We start from the raw sequence: 20814 nt of genomic DNA on the forward strand, positions 1-20814 counted from the left end.
TTTCACTTACAAACCTGAAGTCATATGCTTCCCTCCAGCTGCTGAGACATCAGGAGCGTGTGGCAGAGAGTCGGGAGAAGCAGGTGAATCTGAGGAAGGACTTGGCGGAGATGCAGGAATGGATGACCCAGGTCGATGAGGAGTTTCTCATGAGGGACTTTGAATACAAGAGTCCTGAGGAGCTGGAAGCGTCGCTGGAGGAGATGAAGGTGGGAGGGAAGCGTGCGTGTGACCTAATGGGAACACCTAAAATGAAACATTTGGGAACCGTTGGGAAATATGGCGATTCTCTGATAAACGCAGTGATTTTGACTGTGCTTTATTAGAGTGTGTGGGTCTAAATGTCTTCCTCTGGTACTGTCGTCATTGTCCTCTTACCTCTCTCACAGAGGGCTAAAGAGGATGTGCTACAGAAGGAGGTGAAGGTGAAGATCCTGAAAGACAGCATCAACATGCTGGTGTCCAGAACATCGCCCCCTGGTGGAGGCAATGCACAGGAGCTGACCTCAGAGCTAGAGGGGGTTCTATCCAACTACCACAAGCTCTGTGACCGCTTCAAGAGCAAGTGTCACACTCTGGAGGTAATGTGTGTGGGTCCTTCTGTGTTGGTATGTTTGTGAATGAAAATATTTCTTGTCTGACAAATGAAGTGTACTGGCTTCAGTTGAACGATGGCCACCCATGCTTTTATTGTTGCAGAAATATACTTGCACCACAGCTTCGCAGTTTATCATTTTAACGATGGAATAAAAAATAAAAAAGGTTAATCATTTCATGCTTGAGTGGCCCAATTTGTCCAACTTGCAGCTCCCGTGGTTCAGTATTAGAATGACATGTTGGTTTTATGAGATGTGTCATTTTTTTGCGGTCCCTTTTGTTCATTTGAATGCGAAGAACAAGAGAACCTTAAAGGGCGCTGGTGATTCTGGTTTTCAGAGCTAATCTGTGAGTGTAAAGTCGTAGTTTGGGGCATTGTTTTTTATTATCATCTCCCAGACTCTGCAGGGTAAAGGTCACACGCGTCACTGAGTTGTGCTTATGTTAATGTATACTCTTTGCCTGAAGTCCATTAGTCACCATCCTATCTTTGTGGTTGGAATTTTGCTGTTTCATTTTTTTTATAGTGTGGTTTTGTTTGTAAAAATGCCTCACAGTAAAGTGTTTTTTTCATATTGTCCTTTTAAGATTGTGAGTGAGGGCATATTTAATACAGCTGTCACTTTGTGGTAACGTCATTTGTGTTTCTCTGGTTGTGCACAACTGTTAGCAACTTTAAATGTTTCTGACTGAGGGTTTATGTGTCTATACTGTGTAGGAGGTTTGGTCCTGTTGGATGGAGTTACTTCAGTACCTGGATATGGAGCAGAGTTGGCTTAACACTCTGGGGGAGAAGGTCCAAGCTACTGACAACTTACCAGAGAGCACTGAGGCCGTCAATGAAGCTCTGGAGGTACAAATGCAGACACACACACACTTACTATAATCCCATTCAATTAATCGGCCATCTTATACTTGACCGTTGTCTTCTTATCTTTCTCTCCTGTTAATTCTCTTACTCCTCACTATTTGGCCCATCCCACGTGTGAATCAAACATATAACAAGAGATCCTCTGGTAACACATAAAACAAATAAAAAAAAATCCAAAACCTTATGTGTATTCATCTACAGTTATTTCAGGTGCAAAATTTCTCATACTGTATGTATATACATAGAAAATGCTACTATATTTGAACTACTGGATTACTCTTGGAAAAACCATTTATATTTCATAGCTTGCAGGCACATGAACATCAACAGAAAGTGAAATAATCTTTGTTTTTGTGGAAATGACTACTACTCTACTACTACCTCATAAAAATATAACTAATTAATTATATAGTTAGACTAGTCAAACATCTTTGAATGTGTTTAGAATGGCATTTTTTTAACCTACATATTTGGGAATTTACCTAGCTTCGATAAAATCACCTCATCAAGCAACATGCTTTCAAAAGGCATGAAGTATCATCAGTATATTTCATAAACCAAACAAGCCATTACATATTCTAACTCTGTTAATATCCTTATTGTCTTTGACTTTGTCTTCTAAATATCTTCTGCCCTGTTTTGCTCCATTGCTATATCTGTAGACTCGCCTGCGGCATGACTGTCAAACTCACTTTAATCACAGTGCTGCTTCTGTAACATCGCATAGTGATGAAGGAACTTGAAGACCCTTGAAGACATTGTTTCCCCTTCTCCTCTTTGTCCTCATGTGTTTTTGGATTTTTTCCCTCTTGCCACCCAGTCTTGCTCTTTTTCTCTCTCCCTCTCCATTCTTCTTAACCTCTCTCTCTCATTTCTCACCCTGTCCATTCTCCCAGTTTCCTAATCAGACTCACCCCTCTGGAGGGGGGCTGTCGCTCTCTCTCTCTCTCTTTGTCCATTACCTCCGGGAAGGATAAGCACATTTAATTACCCTACATAAACAATGACTGTTGGATCCAAACAAGTGCCATCGCTCGACAAGCTTCCCTCCCACTTGTCTCTCTTTTCTCGTTTAGTTATCATCGTTTTTTTTCGGTTTGCCTCTGACACACCCAACGTTGCAATTTCTGCATCTGCACTCCATCTGTTTGCTCAGCTATTTGGTTCTTTCGCATTCTTTCACACACATACACTTTTCACTAACACACTGGATTTCTTTTTCTCTTTGGTGTTCTTTGTTCCTCAAGTGTTTGGTTTCTAGCTTTAGTCAATCTTTTCTTTTTTTCTACTTTCTGTGGCAAATCTTTGGAAGTGGTTTAACTTTGTTGATTTTTGTTGTGGCTTTATCAAAGGACTATTTTATTTGATCACTTCCTCGCTCTCACTTCTTTTCCTCCCCTCTTTCCTTGATTTTTCTGATTCTTCTGCTTATAACTTTAACCTTTTCTCCATCTCTCCATTCACCACCAGTCTTTGGAGTGTGCGCTTCGCCACCCCGGGGACAACCGGACGCAAATCAGAGAGCTGGGTCAGACGCTGATAGACGGGGGCATACTGGACGAACTCATTAGCGAAAAACTAGAGGCCTTCAATTCTCGTTACGAGCAACTCAACCACCAGGTCAGGACCTTGGCTTTGTGTGTAAGCAAATGTGGGATGCGCGAATGTGTGTTTTATACTGTTGAAAAAGGCATCCATTATGTGTTGAGCTTGGATTTCTTTTTCAGTAAATTCAGATGTATGCATTTTCTTCAACTGTAGAAATTTGTATTTTATTATATCCTTTGCAAATATGCAAAACATAAAACATTATAGTCTATACACAGAACATTGTCACCAGTTATTGTATTGAAATTTATATTGATACCAAACACATTTATGTTTTATCATATTGATATTAAAATGGATAACACATATATATTTTCACTATGTTACACTATATCAGCCCAACATTTATTTTGTTATTTTGAACTTAGTACACGGTTATATTTATAAGCATCTTTTAAGCATTTGGTGTACTCTTTGCATTATCACATCAAGTCAAATATGACAGGAACAAATGTATTTCAGATAGGTGTTCACATTCCTGAGTATAATTGTTAATAAATGAATATACCAGCTAGTATATTCTTTAGTCTTTTCCATCTACAATTTTAGGACATGAACTTCCACATACAGTAGTTGCTTAAATTTCAAATAGGCTGAATATTGACATCTTTGAAATATTCAAACCCATGACTTGATGTCCGTGCCCCCCCCCCCCTTCTAGGCAGTGAACCGGCAGATCATCCTTGAGCAGCAGCTGCAGACTCTGAAGGAGAACGAACAGGGGCTCCATACACTGCAGGAGTCTCTGAGTCAGCTGGACCACAAACTCACCTCCTACCTCACTGACCGTATCGACGCCTTCCAGCTCCCACAGGAGGCACAGGTACAGTACACGTGAGCGCAACAAACACTTTCACACACAGAGGAGTTGCCAGACAGTACGCGACACTTGGGGGAAGCCCAAACTTACTTCATGCAGTATCATTAAACTTGTGTGAAGGCTCTCCCTTCACCTAGAGGCCCACAGAACGGAAGTAAAAAAATGAATATATAGTAATGATAGTATGGATATAATATACACATAAAGACACATCATGTTGTCCACAGATGTTTTGAAAACTAAGCAGTGGTCAGCAGTCTGAAAAGCTAAAACACATTGATATTTTTGTGATGAGAAAAATATAGCATCAGTAGGTGCAAGAGGGCCTGTCCGTATGAGTGCACATATTTATGGTGCATGTGTTCATTTCCACTTTTCCTTCAGACCATCGGGGCAGAGATCGCAGCTCACGAGGTGACAGTGGAGGAGATGAGGAAGAGGAACGTGGCCAACTTGCCTCCTCCCAGCCCTGATGGCAAAGCTGCTCGAGGTGGGACCATGCTGGACCAGCTACAGGTAACACTGACTCCTGCTGGAGAACATCACAAACTGCAGGAAGTCATGTCAGAATAGTTTCTCCTCCTGCCACCATCACTACATATTCATACTACAAATACCTTCACCTTTAAAACAGTGTAAAAAATATAATAAATCATGGCAGCATGGTAAGAGAAGTGTGTGTGCTATCTGTGTTGTGACATAGATGTATGACTTTATTAACCTCTGCCTTTACCCAATGCAGAGGAAACTGAGGGAGATCTCCACAAAGTACCAGCTATTCCAGAAGCCAGCTAACTTTGAGCAGCGCATGTTGGACTGTAAGAGAGTCCTGGATGGTGCCAAGGCTGAGCTGCATATTCTGGATATTAGGGACATGGACCCGGAAAAAATCCAGTCCCACCTCGGTGGTTGCATGGTGAGAGCTACAACTTTCTCGATCTTTCTATTAGGCAAACACAAATGTGTATTTGTTGCTGATTGTGTGAACTGTTCTGTGTGCACATTAAAGGATTTAAGAACACACAAACAAAAAATATCTGCCGGCCCACTGTAGCTACCTATTTATGCAGACACAAACACAAAAAGTCTATCTCACTCATAGGCTCTTTTTCCTTTTTTTTCTTATAGAAACTATACAAGTTGCTGAGTGAGGTGAAGCTGGAGGTGGAGACGGTGATAAAAACTGGTCGACAGATTGTGCAGAAACAGCAGACGGAGAACCCCAAGGCCATGGACGAACAGCTCACTGCTCTCAAACTGCTCTACAATGACCTGGGGGCACAGGTAACTTAGCTTTAGATGAATTCTCCTTGTTCAAAATGCATCTTATGTTGGATTATAAATAATATTCCTGAGACCAGTTTAAGACACCTTTGTTTTCCTTCTCTTTACAGGTAACAGAAGGCAAGCAGGACCTGGAAAAAGCTATGTCTCTGTCTCAGAAGTTCCAGAAGGAGAGCGCCGCCCTGGAGGAGTGGCTGACCACAAGTGAGGCTCAGCTCCAGCAGAAGAACAGCTGTGGAGACATGCCAGCTGACATTGATGCCGAGATTGCTTGGGCTAATGTGAGTAACTGTCCACACCTTTTTATCAAATCTCTTCAGCAGGAGCAAAGAAGTGCTTCTGCTTCTGGCCAGAAGGTGGAGCATTGGGACAGTATAATGTTCCTGAAAACACCAATCTCTCTCTCTCTCCTCACTGGAGACAAACTGTATCAGCACTATGAAAAGAGGATGACTGTGGGACTTCGGTGTAAAAAACAAACAAAAAAAACGATTGAATCCACATCCACCCTTTAAAAAGTGAAAAAAAGTGTTAAGAATTGTATTGATGTATTTGTCTCTCCCTGAGATCCAAATTCAGTAAAAAAGGACTAAAACCTTATCATAATCCTACAAACCAAACTGACCCGTTCTTGACCCTTTCACACAAATGACTCAGCAACAGTATTAAAACTGAAACCGTATGAATTTTCAGTCACAGCTTCACATTACAGCACATGAAAGTGTAGGTTTCTTCAAATGTACTTTTTTGTTCTCCAAATGTACTTGTTTTTAAAATGTACATTTCTTTTTAAGTTTTAAAATGTATATGCAGTTGAATATATGAATATTGACCTGTAATTCATGACTTGTGTTTGGTGTGCATTAGTGTGTGTGTGTGTGTGTGTGTGTGCGTGCGTGCGTGTGTGTGTGTGCGCGTGCGTGCTGTGTACAATAAATCTTGCTAGCTGATATGGCAATAAATTATTGAAACATGAAGGTCATCACATTAATCTGTTTAATATACTCTATATTGCATTGTGTGTGTGTGTGTGTGTGTGTGTGTGTGTGTGTGTGTGTGTGTCCCTCCTCCAGGGCCTGCTGAAAGAGTCGGAGCGTCGTAAGGTGGAGCTGTCCAGCCTGATGGAGACCAGCGCCGGTCTTCAGACTCTGGTGGAGGGCAGCGAGGCTCAGTTGGAGGACAAACTCTGTGGTCTTAATGAAGCCTGGGGCCGCGTCCGCACCTGGACCGAGGACTGGCTTAGTGCTGTGCTGGTGAGTGTAAATATTTTATACAGTAAGGATTAATAAATAAAGAGTTGCTGTGTTCTTTATTTTATGTTCTCTGAGTAAGTAGAATCTCCCACCTGCTTTTTATAGTTTTATGCTTAAACAATACTTTTATTTGCCATCATTGGCAAATGAACAAAGGCCACAAAAAAAAAATAAAAAGGCCACAAAAAAAAAAAAAAAATAATAATAAATATATATATATATATATATATATATATATATATATATATATTTTTTTTTTTGTCTTAGCTGAGCCTTTAAGCATGCAGTTTTCTGGGAAATTAGCATTCTTTTGATCAGTTATGACTGCATTTATAATACATATCCAATGTGCTGAAATAGTTAAACTTTTAGTTTTGAAATTCAAAAAAGTTCATTGGCTTTTAAAGTATTTTTCCAAACCGTGGAAAGATTTAAAAAAAAATGTCATTACAAGGTTATTTCTTTACTACCCAAGTAAAATAATTCCTCATTATGTTGTGTAAATCAAGGGATTGCTGTAACAAAACAAGGACATGCATCTCACCTCTTCAATAAAAATATATTTACCTTTTGAAGAGACTAAGAAGTGTTTCTTCTTGTAATTGTGCACTGCAGCAAGTCATATAAATGTAATGGAACACCCAGAGATCATAAAAATGCCTTTGTTTTAGATCAAACAGTAAATGGGGAAAACACAGGAGGACCTTTAACAGTAATGAATGTTTTTTATTTTCCTAATGGAAACACTGAGTCCTTGTTTTTTGTTGTATGAGTGCAGAGTCACCAGAATGAAGTGGAAATTTTTGATGAGAACTTGGCTCACATCAGCACCTGGCTCTACCAGACCCAGATCCACCTGGACGAGGCTGAGCGGCTCGCCCCGTCAGAGAGGCAGAAGGTGGTAAAGGTAAGACAGAGGGAGTCATTACATTGTGTGAGAAAAAGCATCAGTTTGAATAAATGGAAAAAACCCCCTAAAGTATGGATATAGTACACACGGTACATAAAGGATAGTTAAAACTTGTGAGGTTACCAGTCTGTCTTTTTCCATATTATCATTACAAAGCTATTAGTTTATGGCAGGAAATGCGTTCAGCTACCTTCTGGTATACAGAATGTTTAATTGAATCTACATGAAAGGAATAGCAAGGTAAGGATCAATCATTTCTAAATGTCCCATTTTATATTGCCCACTGATGCAACAGAAATGTTTTATGCTTGGTTAATATATGAATTTTCAAGAAGCACATCTATTTGAACACTATTTTGGACATTTTCTTTTGTGTAGTTCTTAATAATAATTGCCCAACTTCACCGTGCGTCACTGAATGGGGAAAAAAAAGAGAGTGTGAGCTAGTCGGGCAACAGAGAGGTTTGTTGATGTATGGGAAAGAACATGGCTCAGTGAGAAAATAAGGTAAAAGGGAGAAGCAGAGCATTTTTATGGTAGTTTTAAATAATTTATCTTACAGTTATATTAAATCCTTAACCCTTTCCTTCCTCTGGCCATGACTGAAGGTCTCCATTAAATATTGATTGGTGCCTGGTCCCGCTAACCTTGATCATCACATGCTGTGCTAAGCTCTTTGGTCTGAACCAAGGCTACACTGTCATCCAGTCTGAGAGAGAATGACTGATAGCATGAACTGATTTAAATAGATGACAAGCTACTCTGTGGTCTGTCCTCAGCGCATGCTAGAGGAGCTGGAGGACATCAGTCTGCGCGTGGACAACGTGAGGGATCAGGCCATCATCCTGATGACCAGCAGGGGGCCCGCCTGCCGAGATGTGGTGGAGCCCAAACTGGCTGAGCTCAACTGCAACTTCGACAAAGTCTCCCAACACATCAAAACTGCCAAGGTACAAAAGCACAGACTGTATGTGAACCTAAAATCAATGTATGCACAATGCAGTGTGGAATTTAATCCTGCTATACACAAAAAAAGGGTTAAACGGTCAAACAGAAAGCATGTGGTATAGTCTGTATTCGTCTGTTCTTTTTTACATTCAGATGATGATGAGTCTGGAGTCAGGTGGTGTTGAGTTGAACCAGCAGATACCTCAGCAGGTACAGCAATTTCATCCAAACTACACAACTTTTTTAGAGCTCTATTTGGAGTCAGTGACTTATCACCACATTATACCACAGCTGAACACTCTCTTTGAGCATGCAGTCAGATAATTAAATACATATGACTTGTTTTGACATGAGGTGTGTTTCTGCTCTTTCTCATCAGGTCATTTACAGCCAGGAGATCGGAGCAGAGAGTCTGAGTCAGACTGACGCTCTGGACTCCAGTGAGATGAGGGGCCTACAGGCAGAGCTCCAGGACACACTGAGGGCTCTGCAGCAGCAGCAGGACCCAACAAACATCCTGGATGATGACAAGGTAAACAAGGTCACCTTTCAATTTCATCCTTTTGTGGCTTTTTAATTTTGTTTTTAAAACTCTCAAAGAAAAAGTACTTGATTTCAGTAATGATGATTGATAATTATGGTAATGAGATATGTGTATGAGAATGAGATACGTACACATAGACAAGACATCAGCAGCAAAGTAGTAATTGCTTCGTCAAAATAGAGCTCCAAATGTTGTAGTATTGTGGATAGGGAAATAGGCACTACGTCTATTGTCTGGCCAAAGATTTCCATTAAGGTTTGCCAGCTGGAGCAATTCTCCACAGAAATTTGAAAACATGCACTGAAAATGGCCCCAGGTTTCCTATTATTCTCTTTCTGAAGTTTTAGGAGATTAAGCTGCCCTGTGATAATAGCTTTGATTGGGCATTTCAAGGCCTAACAAGCCTGGAATTCAATCTGTTATCAAGGTTTATGACAGTAAACACACTGCCTGAACAGACCTGACCAGTCCAAAGCAAGGTCAGTTTGCCAGTCGGGAAGCTCTTAGTGTGTTTTAAACAGTATTTTCCTGAGAAGCATCCACATCGTCTCCACTCTGAACAACGTGTTGCTTGTTTAGCGAAGGAGCAACTTACAGCTAATGTCAGTTTTTGGTGTGTAAGTTATTTCCTATGCTAACGGAATTAATAGATTTAAGATGTATTCAAGACTGCTGTTAAAACAATCTCCAAATAAGTTGGATCTGAATAGCAGCCTCCTGCACTCTTCCTTTGGTCCTGTCTGTCTCTCTGCACCAGATGGATGAGGAGAAAGCCAGTGTGGAAGACTTGCTGAGAAGAGGAGAAGAACTGCTGCAGCAGCAAACTTCAGACGACGGCCAGAGGGAGGAGTTAAGACTTCTACTGCTCCGCCTGCAGAGCCAATATTCTGCTCACAGGGTGAGATGCATTAAAAATATGTTGTCTTCCTTAAGCCGGGCTTATACTGTATGGGAATCTTATTTTAATCTAAGAAACGCAGCTCTCTGTTGTATTGTGTTTGCCCGTTAAGTCAATATGTGTGTGTGTGTGTGTGTGTGTGTGTGTGTGTGTGTTTGCCTGCTTTAGGAGTTAAGGGTGCTACGAATCAGGCAGGCCGAAGTCTCTGTGGAGTCGTTGTCTACTCACAGCTTTACAGAACAGATAAGAGAGTTTTCAGCCGAGGTGAGGGATTCACACATGCTTAAGCACATGGTCACTAACTAAGATGTTACTTTAATCACTGAGTTGTCTTTAACCGTAAGTGCTTGATTGGATTGACTGTAGCGTAGTTTTAGCATAATGTGACATGCTGTATTATGATGTGGCACAATAGGTTTTAATACAGTTTTTCTCTCTATCTTCCTTCTGCCCTGTGTTTTTCTCCACCTCATCTGTGGTGTAGGAGATGTCCTCAGTGGAGCGTAGCAGCGCTCCCTCACTGAGTCCCTCAGACTACCTGTTGGACATCAACAAAGTGCTACTCGCCATGGCCGACAACGAGTTGCTTCTGAACTCCTCTGAGCTCAGCAGGGGGCTCTATGAAGACTTTTCTAGCCAGGAGGACACACTGAGGGTGGGTCGTCAAAAATCTTCATTGTAAACGTCACAAAAATTATCTGTGATATTGTACTGTATTAGCTTTTTTGTAGCAGTTTTCACAAAGTTAAATAAGAAAAAGCAGAAAAGGGAACGTAAATGAAGATTTATTTTTAATAGAAATAGATTTTTTTTTTTTTTTTATAGAAAACACTAGTTCTACACCTTGGGGAGAGCTTTCCTAGTAAACATAGTGTTCTAGTATCAATCATTCTACCATCATTCTGACATGTGTGAACTTTTCTTCCCCTTCCCTCTCTCACGTGCTGTCTATTTTCCTTCATCTTGCATTTATCTTTTTATAGAATATTAAAGAGAATCTGGAGCGCGTTGGTGAGCAGGTCACAGGGATCCACGAGAGGCAGCCAGATGCCATTGAAGATGCTTCGTCTGCTGAGGTTGCCCTGATCGGAGACGCCCTCACACAGCTCAACGCCCAGTGGGACCGCCTCAACCGCATGTACAACCACCGCAAAGGGTGCGTGCACCAACTTCACACACAACCAGTACAACTGATCACACCGTACACACACTAATCGACCAAAAATGGCGTGTAGAATTAAACTTGAATAAGTCTTCCACAGAAAAAGTTCCAGCGGGGGAAAGAAGCGAAGAAGCTGCTATTTTCAGATGTGAACGTGTGTGAATGTGTGTGTCAGGAAATGTGGTCTAAGCTGCAGAGACTAAATGCCAGCTGTCCGCTAGTCAAGAGACAGCAGGAACAGATAGAGAGATAGACCATGGCACACAATCAAGCTCCCGAGACACACACACACAAACACACTGACCCTGATTATTCTCAAAACATTCCTTGGGCATAAACAATCTCATGCCGATTCACATTTTTACTCACTCACTCACTGACACACACACACACACACACACACACTGGATGACCTTGACTACCATCAACACAATTCCTTGGGCATCACAGTCTTTATTTGCTGAGTACAGTATGTGCACATGCTAGAATAAACTAGTAAGCTCATTTTATAGATTGCACACAAATGCTGAAGCTCTCCATCTGTAATCACAATAACCTCTGGGCATCATTTGAAATCAAAAGAATGGAGTATATTTTGTAAAATTGCTCATCCAAAACTCATTTCCTCACCTTGTCTCTCTCATCAGATTAGTTGGGCTCCAAGCGGTGCTGTAAGAGGAAATAGCCCTCATGCAGACCATCAATGAGATAAAGATCTGTTTTTTTTTTATATATTAGGCATTTTGTGTAATCAGCCTCTCTGTCTACGCTGATTTATTCAATAGCATCTCTGTGAACATTTGTGTGTTGCCAGGGGTTCCTGATTGTTATGACATTTCTGTTGTTTAATAGAGGTCAACCGTGGTATTACCCAGTGGGTAAACCCGATTGTAGACCAGAATTCATTAATCTCTCTTTCTGTTCTATATTAAGCCCACTCATACCTAAACAAGGGCAAAGAAGTAAAGAAAGTATTTGTAATTGGTCATTAAGGAGCAATCAAAGCCAGAATCCACTGTCATTATTCAAATCGAGAACTCTATGAAACTAACTGAGCTTTAATTTAAAAATAAATAAACAAAAGATTATGCTGGGTTATTGCTGTTAGTATACCATTTCACTTTATGAGGGAAATTGATCTTCACTTGAAATTAACTCCCAGAGTGTGGAGCTTTCCATTTGTGTGTTTGATGACAAAATAAACGCATCAACCAATGTTTGCTATATGTTTAGCTTTTGTTTCGATTTTACTTGAGCATATTGAATGTTTGTCAGATTTCCTGTTACATATTTCCATTAAAGATATATGCAACAGGTGAAGTTGAAAAAAATGTTCCAATGTTAGTCCTTCCACTTTTTCAAGTGAACCTTACAAACATTCTTTACAATTTTGAATGTAAATGATCAATTATCATGAAGAAAGTGTGTGTGTTTTTGTTCTGCTGCAGGAGTTTTGACCGTGCTGTAGAGGAGTGGAGGCAGTTCCACTGTGACATGAATGACCTGAACCAGTGGCTGACTGATACAGAGACACTGCTGTCAGAGAGCGTTGGCCCTGATGGACAGCTGGACCTGAACTCTGCACGACAACACCAAGAGGTCAGTTGAGTGTGATGGACCATGTGGAGGTCTGAATATGTGTTTTATGTAAGTGTGTGTGACTGCCTGAATTTACATATTTTAATAACTTTCATGGCATTCCACCTTTGTTATTGTAAGCCCTAATTAGTCAAATGTAGACTCACAAAAACCCATATGTTTTACAAGCTCAAAGCAAGATTAAAACCTTCCCATGGTGCAGTAGTAATATGTTTGAAACATTAGCAGCTAGGTGGTTGGAAATGTTATACCAGAGATAATTGCATTTTGTTCCCGAAGGGGGAAAATGGGTGCTATACTGTACCTGATAAACAAACACACCGCACATCTAACTATTTGTTATGCAGAGTGAGAAATGGAGAGAAGTGAACTGAAAAGTAAGACGAGAAGTAGAGATGGCCCAATACCATTTTTTGCTTTCTGATACCTGAACTTGCGTATCGGCCGATACCGAATACCGATCTGATACCAATGTGTCATATATTTTATTATGTATAACTGTATACTACTATCCCTGTATGGATGTGATATGATTTCTATCTTTGTTGTCGGTCTGGCTCAGGTTAAACTCTTTGTGAAACATGAACAAACACAAACAATGAATGTCATAGAACTTTCTTTTATTATCCAGTAAGACAGTCACTTATAACGGAAAAAGAACATAAATAAACTACTTTTAACGTAGATTTTCTTTAGGGCTTTATTACGTGGTATCGGATCAGTGCATAAATTCCAGTACTTCCTGATACTGATACCAGCGTTTTAGGCAGTATCGGAGCCGATACCGATACTGGTATCGGTATTGGCTCATCTCTAATGAGAAGGAGCCTTTTATTTAGCTTTGTTTGATTTCTAAAGCGCTAATTTCATTTCCAAGGGGAATAAGATTCTCTGAAGCTGCTGCATTAGCGCCATTAACACCTTTAATAGTGTGATTTGCAAGGCTCTAGCTGCACTCTATCTGTCTAGCTCTTTTACATGTTTTCACAGTCGCTGAGATTGATACGAGGGATCAAGTGGATAGGAATTGAGATCAATTAGCTGACTAACCCTTTAGAGGACTTCACAATCCCTCACCCTGCTTTACGGGTCTGTCTTGGCAAGTTAAATCTCTCTTGGTGGAAGTAGAGACTTGGCAGCTTAAAACATGATGTGTCACAAATCATGCCTCTGTGTCAATCAAGAGATTTGCTTGGAGAGATGGAGTTGAGCAGGGGATTTGGCCCTGAGTAAATCAGCTTATGCTGTTTGATCGATCCCCGATTCCACCTTTTTTGTGCTCCTGCTCTCTTTCAATCCTTTGTACGTATTTAGGAGCTGGAGGAAGGTCTTGTCAGCCACCAGCCCGTCCTGGCTGAACTGACCCGCGCTGGAGAGCAGATCATTGGGCAGCTGTCATCCCCTGACGGATCCCTGCTTGAAGAGAAGCTAGACACTCTCGGTCAGCGCTGGAGAGCTGTCAACCGCCATGTCCTTGAGAGACAGCGCAGGTAATATAACAAGGACAGGATGTTACGTCACCTATGAATCGAAAAGATTAAGTGGATGTGGTCAAAATGTGGATTTAGACACATATGATAGATATAATTGCTGTCTTGGCTATACTGTATAACATTAGGGTTTACAGTATAATGTAGCACAGAAGTTAGCGCTTCCTCTCCATCGCTGCCGGTCTTAGTTTCTTTATCAGTGTTTGGCAGGTTAACATTATCAGTGTGGTCAATCAGTCTATGACAGTAATTTAAATGTAAATTTTAGGATTAAGCCTGCAACCTGCGGAAAATGGAGATCCTAATCTGAGTACAATTTTGTGTGTGTGTGTGTGTGTGTGTGTGTGTGTGTGTGCGTGCGTGCGTGTGTAGGCTGGCTGGAGGAGACCCAGCCCTGTCAGACCTGGTGAGGAGACGCGAGGAGCTGGCTGTATGGTTGGAGCAGGCAGAAAAAGCTGTCAGCTCCTTGCCCGTCACTGCCACTGACAGCAACCTCAAAGAACTCAAGGTACAGCAAGGCCCAAAACATGCTCATGTTAGTGTGATTCCTGGGAGCGTAGAGATTTCTATTTCTGCTCCAGAGCTGGAAGATTTAGCTATTTTTATGGTCAGCTCTGACTATATTTTCCTATGTTCTTTTTCCCTGTTTGCTTCCCTGTATCCACACGTTGCTCTCTGTATCTCAATCACAAGCAACACCTTTCAAACTCAGTAAACACACACAAAGAGAACCGTACTCTCACATGTCTTGTTTTGAACAATGCAGTTTTGTTGAAGGGAATAAAAGCAGTGTTTTCTGTCTTGATTCCTTACTGACAACAACCTTAGCCAAACTTTTGCTCTGTGGAGACACATTGGGAAAAGTTATGTGGCTATATGGAACAACTGTTCTACTGTGTTACTTCTTGATTTCCCTTTACTTATTTTACTCTCATTTGTTAATACATTAACAAATCAACCCATCTTTGTGAATCAATTAAGGAACAGTGCCTTTTCCCTTGCAGGCCCTTGCCGAGGAAATAGATGCACAGAATGAACGTCTTGGATGGGTTAACAAGCATGCACCACAGATTCTGGCCAGTCCAAGTGTGAGCCATCAGAGCAGAGATCAGCATGTTGACAAACTGAGAGCCATCAATCTCAATTGGAGCAAGGTGCAAACTTTTCTTAGTTTATTATTCTGCCTTGTCTTCAAAGTTTTTGTCTTGGGTAAAAGGTGAAAGGTTTATACTGTAAACATTGTAATAGTGTAATATTTGCCACGTTTTACAACACTGTGACAGCCACAACACGTCCTGTCCTCCCTTTTTCTCTTCATTTGCTTTTTGAATTCTTCTCTGCTGTCTATCTTCTTTCTTTCACAAATGTTTGTACTCCCCCTTTTCTCTGCAGGTGACCCATGAGTTGTTGGACAGAGTGGGTGAGGTGGAGACAAACCTGCAAAGCCATGCCCAGTTCCAGGACAGGATGAACAGACTCACTGATTGGGTTGTCGTCACACACCAGACAATCATGACCAGAGGCCTGAGCCCTGGCCAAGCACAGGTAGCGTCTGACTACATCACAGGAATCAACATGTCTAACCTCACTTAAAAAACATTTTTATCACAGACATAAATGTTGTACCTAAAATGAGTTCTTACCTGTTGTAGGCTCTGGAGACCTCCATGAAGGACAGGAAGAAGGACTTGGAGGACCTATTGGCTCATTCTATAGAGTTACAGAGACGACAGCAGCTGTTGCCTCAGGAAAAGGTCTCAGTTTTTATAGCAATATGATTTGATAAAGACTAATTGTAACATATAATTTATACAATATTGCTTGTTAAATCACCACACGTTTAATTGGCTCTTATTAAAAGCTGGATACACTCTGTTTTCTGTTCCTGATATTTTGTCATTAATTATACATTCCTATTATCTATGTGTTCATGCGTGTAGAGTAAGGTAGAGCAGCTGGCAGGTGATTGGAAAGCTCTGGACGGTCGACTGAGGGAATCTCTCCAGCCTCCCATCTCTCCATGGACACAGCACCAACATGTTGTCCAGCACCAGCAGCTTGGTAAAAACATCTAGGAATGCACTTCAAGTTCAAGTTCACAGATTTATTCACAGTAGTCATATGCACAGTAAGGAAACACTTATTTAGATTCGTGATTTTTCTGTTTGATTTGATTGATTTCTGTATCCCTAGCTCTACTTTTATAATACATCAATGATGAAAAGATTCAACACAGTCCCAATGATGTATTAAGCCTTTAATGAGACAGAGAAAATGAGATATTGGATCATTAACAGGAGACGACAAACATATAAACATCCACTTGTATTAGAGGTAATAAGTACTCAAGGGGCAGATTTGAGATTCCTATTTTTGCTTGGCTTAATCTAAATACATGATGAAATAACAAATAAGAGGTGAGCAACAAAGTCCTGCTAAACACTAAAACAAGCCCTGATGCCTCTTTCATCATGATTTAGTGGGGATGCCACCATCCCCTGAGTGCTGTTTGACAGCACCACCTCCCTCGCTCTAACATCGTTAATGTTCATTGCATCATTTCCCCTTAAAGAAGCTCTATATGTCAACATTACTTGCCTTTAGTTCCCTGCCTTTTTTCGCCCCTGCTCCAGTGTCTGCGGTCCCCTCAGCTGTGCAGATGGCCAGCCTGGTGAGCGAGGACCCCCACCACCAAACCCCGCACACACCGGACACTGTGGCGCCCACTGACCTCAACGAAACAGCCACCGAACTGGCAGACTGGCTTCTCCTCATTACACAGATGCTAAAGTCTAATATTGTCACTGTGGGGGACACAGAGGAGATCAGGACCACTATGGGACGTCTTCAGGTGAGAAATGGGGAGCAGAGAGGACAAACGGAGAAAAGTTGTGGATAAGTTTGTGTGATGTGACATTTTTTGATGGAATAGAATATGTTTTTTTTTGGGTCAAATTTAACTGCCAAATACGAACATATGATCTATACACTTTTTTCTAAAAGTGCCTGTGTGTTTTTGTGCCTCGTCCTTGGCAGGTGACAAAAAGTGACCTGGAACAGCGTCACCCCCAGCTAGAAGACATTTTCACCCTGGCACAGAACATCAAAAACAAGACCTCAAATCTGGACGTTCGCACATCCATTACTGAGAAACGTATGTAGAAAGCAGGATGACCAGCTTGTTTTTTTTATTTCTAATTGGTTTGGTTTTTATCTAACATAATTTACATTTGTGCTCTTTACCTAACAATGTCTTGTTTTGAAGGCACCATCATTACTCTGTGTTTGTGTCCTCCTGTTGAATATGCATCTATCTCTGTCATAAGTGGAGAAGGTACGCAGCCAGTGGGACAGCACTCAGCATGGAGTCGAGGCACGGCTCCAGCAGCTGGACAACATGATTGGCCACAGCAACCAGTGGGAGGAGCAGAGGAGGGAGGTGAACGCTTTTATCGGGCACAACGAAGGACGTTTCCACAACCTTCTTCAGCAGTCCAGCGATCCCCTGACTAAACAGCTTGCTGACAACAAGGTTAGGGAAAGGTTTCACTGCTAGACTTTCTCTGTAGGTGTCTAATGCCTGTCCTTCCTCTGGTTATGTATTGTGATTCTGTATCCTTGTCATTACAGTAGACTAGAAATATACTCAAGGGAATTTGTCTGCTCACTATCCTAATTGAGAGAAAAATCTTAGACTTAACCAAACTTTACTTCGAGGTCATTTTGTACAGCCTTATAAGTATGTGCAAGGTGGGAATGAATAAATCACCTCTCTGGAGTATCATTTTAAACCCTAATAACATCCGTACACCCACATCATCCATCATTTTAATTTGAGATGATGACCTGTGTGAGAGTTTTTAGAAACAAATTCTGCCTCATCAGTGTGTCCGATGCATTACAGGATCCAAACACTAGAGGGCAATTGAGTTTAACAGAACCCAGCAGGTTAGATACACCGCTATCTGCTTCTGGTTTGTGTGGTCTTGTAACGATGAATAATTGTCCATTTAAAATAGTGAAGTGTACCTTTTGTTAAAGAAATAGATGCCTCGGGGTCATATATGGATGAATAATTTGCTAATGCCAAATTTAAAATAATAATATGGCCTCATGAATAACAGTTGGGTCTTATATAACCTGCTTGATTAAGTAGAGGTTAAAATAACAATGTCAGATTGCTGAGCAGTAGAATAACACATTTCTTTTGTGTTTAAGGTGCCTGATGTTTAATTTAATAATGTTTAGAGAAAGGGTCATGAATATTCTTGCATAGCAATATGTCTAATGAAAGCTGATACCAAGCCACAACAATATATAGAAAACTGCATGCTAATTTATAATATTAAAAACGTTATGCCAACAGGGCCCTTCACAGTGACACATTTTCAGTGTTCTGATGATACTAATGCTACCGTGTCGATTGTTTTATAGGCGTTCCTCCAAGACCTGGGCCGAGGCCAAGCTACAGTTGTGGCCTTCAACGAGCTGTCCAATCATCTTTTGCGGGAGTATTCTACTGACGACACCAGGAGGATCAAAGAGGTCACAGATAAGCACAACGGTGCCTGGAACAGCATCAATAATAGGTGCGCACAAACTTGCCTGTTTACCTCTACATACAGTTTGATTGTGTCACACGAGGGGCTGATATTGCTGCCAGTATTTAATCATGTAGTAACTGCATTTGTACTCAAGTCTTTTACATAGTCACATATTTGAATCATCGTTATTGATTGGCAGGGCGAGTGACCGCCACGGCCACCTGGACAGTGAACTGAAGGGCCTGCAGATGTCTCTCAGGGAGCTGGAGTCCTTCCTCAAATGGCTCCAGGAGGCAGAGACTACAGTCAACGTTCTGGCCGACGCCTCCCAGAGGGAAGACCTGTCGCAGGACTCCGCCCATGTGAAGGAGCTGAGGCGACAACTGGAGGTAGGACTGTAATCAGATAGAGAAACTGTGTGTGTGTGTGTGTGTGTGTGTGTGTGTGTGTGTGTGTGTGTGTGTGTGTGTGGAATCTATGCACAGGTGCTAGCCTATTATCCCAGTGTCATCCTTCATCAATACACCCTTCACTAAAAGGACTGAGGCAGGTGTGTGTGTAGGTGCATCCACGTGTAAGCGGCTGGTTTAAGGTGTGTGAATGAGAGGGCATACAGAGGGCGTGTGAGTGCTTGTATGCATTGAGTGCGGCTCATTGATCCTCTTGTCCTATGCTTAGGAATTCAGTGTGTGTGTGTGCGTTTGTGTGTGCTTGCACTTCCTCTCACTAGCTTGTCATTTACCCAGTCCTTCCCTCAGGGATCTGTTGACCCACATCATCTTATGCTTTATGTAATGTTTTAATCCCCAAATCGCTTCACCTCTCTCTTTCAACAGATAAAACAGGCACTAATATTCTTCTTTTTTTCTTTTCTTTTTATGATACATCATAGTAGAAGTTGAAAGGTCTTTCTTTTTTTTTTTTTTAAATGCTGACCCTGTAAGTCTCCTCCTCATCTCTTGTTGATTGTATACGGAGGGCCTGTCATTTGGACAACCTCCTTTTTCAGACATTGTCAAAGATTTGGCGTGTGTGTGTGTGTGTGTGTGTGTGTTTGAGCTTCCTGTTGCTCTTTGGATAAATCTCCTTGTCACTGAGAAATTGCTGCAATGTCATATATCTTTCAGAACTGAAAGCCTATGTCCAATAATAACGTTCTTGGTTTCGTTGTCTTGAATGCCACATTGCTACTACTCCCATTTCCAGTGTCCAATTGTTAAAGCAGGCCAAGGTTATGGAGAAAAATGACAGTGAATGCAGTGAGCATGAATGGCCACAAAGATTTCTGAGGATTCATTAACTTGGTGTGGACGTAAGGCTGAGAGACTTTTGGAGCTCATTGTTGATCCCCGGCTGGATTTGGTCTAATACAGAAATGGATATTATTATCACGTTATGTGCCTGTTACAGTGATCTATATTTGTTGTATTGAACATAATCCATAATGTTAAGCCCTTTCAAAATTTATAAAGGATAACCTATCAGATCTTTCTGAGTGGGTCATCGCCCATTGTCTTCATTTTTTCCATCTCTCTGTCTCAGTTGTAGTCCAGATTGAAGGATGGCACTCATGTCTCGAAAGTGGGATGATAAAACAGCCTTTGAGCCTTAGAGGACGTGTACTGTCTCCTCAACGCTTTTATTAACTCACAGTGACTGCTCTGCCACTGTTGAGTGTCGGGTTACTTTAATCACAATTCTTTGGCCACAGGCCATTGTCATTCGGACTGCTGTTTTCATATTAAGCCCACAGTTGGTGAGTGGTTGCGAGCAGTGACAAATACAAATGTGGTGCATTAACTGAAATTACCTGAAAACCGTGGCTGAATGGATATTGAACAAAACTTAACTGAGACACGTGCTGCTGTTATGATAGACTGGACCACAGGAATCACCAACTTTTGTTAAAAATAAACTGTGGTGGTGTCAAATGAATAGATTGACATTTTGGGAAATGTGTATGTTTGTTATTGACTATGGTAGATTGACTACTTAAAACACTTTTTAAACATAGTCGCTTTAAAGTGCTTTACTGTAATATTATTTCACGATCTTAGCATTGGGGTTACAGGTGGGAAATATGGATAAAATCCTTTATTACTGTATGTGATTTTATATTGCATTATCTATATATGGTTCAATAACAATGTGGTGTAGTTTATTTTCTGGAAACGTAATTGAGCATATTATGTGTAAAATCCAATCTTGTCATAAATTAGTTCTGCTTATTAATCAGCAACATTGTCTGCAATGGTCCAATACAACCAGAGACATTAAACGGATACT

General features: G+C 41.1%; 1 protein-coding gene across 6 annotated transcripts in view; it reads left to right on the forward strand.

The window, feature by feature from the left end:
- The window catches only part of utrn (utrophin), a 190884-nt gene that overhangs the window by 45636 nt on the left and 124434 nt on the right, over positions 1–20814 (forward strand). For all 6 annotated transcript variants that reach the window (XM_031322136.2, XM_031322135.2, XM_031322140.2 and 3 more), the window contains 30 exons: positions 39–209; positions 390–581; positions 1316–1450; positions 2939–3088; positions 3738–3899; positions 4281–4412; positions 4639–4812; positions 5025–5180; positions 5291–5461; positions 6254–6433; positions 7212–7340; positions 8123–8293; positions 8445–8501; positions 8671–8823; positions 9593–9733; positions 9902–9997; positions 10218–10388; positions 10717–10889; positions 12344–12494; positions 13809–13984; positions 14357–14492; positions 14989–15138; positions 15377–15529; positions 15637–15738; positions 15925–16045; positions 16618–16835; positions 17021–17138; positions 17311–17516; positions 18419–18573; positions 18728–18917. In XM_031322136.2, the coding sequence (XP_031177996.1) occupies positions 39–209; positions 390–581; positions 1316–1450; positions 2939–3088; positions 3738–3899; positions 4281–4412; positions 4639–4812; positions 5025–5180; positions 5291–5461; positions 6254–6433; positions 7212–7340; positions 8123–8293; positions 8445–8501; positions 8671–8823; positions 9593–9733; positions 9902–9997; positions 10218–10388; positions 10717–10889; positions 12344–12494; positions 13809–13984; positions 14357–14492; positions 14989–15138; positions 15377–15529; positions 15637–15738; positions 15925–16045; positions 16618–16835; positions 17021–17138; positions 17311–17516; positions 18419–18573; positions 18728–18917 (4590 nt within the window). The remainder of the gene's footprint in view (positions 1–38; positions 210–389; positions 582–1315; positions 1451–2938; positions 3089–3737; positions 3900–4280; positions 4413–4638; positions 4813–5024; positions 5181–5290; positions 5462–6253; positions 6434–7211; positions 7341–8122; positions 8294–8444; positions 8502–8670; positions 8824–9592; positions 9734–9901; positions 9998–10217; positions 10389–10716; positions 10890–12343; positions 12495–13808; positions 13985–14356; positions 14493–14988; positions 15139–15376; positions 15530–15636; positions 15739–15924; positions 16046–16617; positions 16836–17020; positions 17139–17310; positions 17517–18418; positions 18574–18727; positions 18918–20814) is intronic.

This window comes from Sander lucioperca, chromosome 19, assembly GCF_008315115.2.
Source record: "Sander lucioperca isolate FBNREF2018 chromosome 19, SLUC_FBN_1.2, whole genome shotgun sequence".
Lineage (NCBI taxonomy): Eukaryota > Metazoa > Chordata > Actinopteri > Perciformes > Percidae > Sander > Sander lucioperca.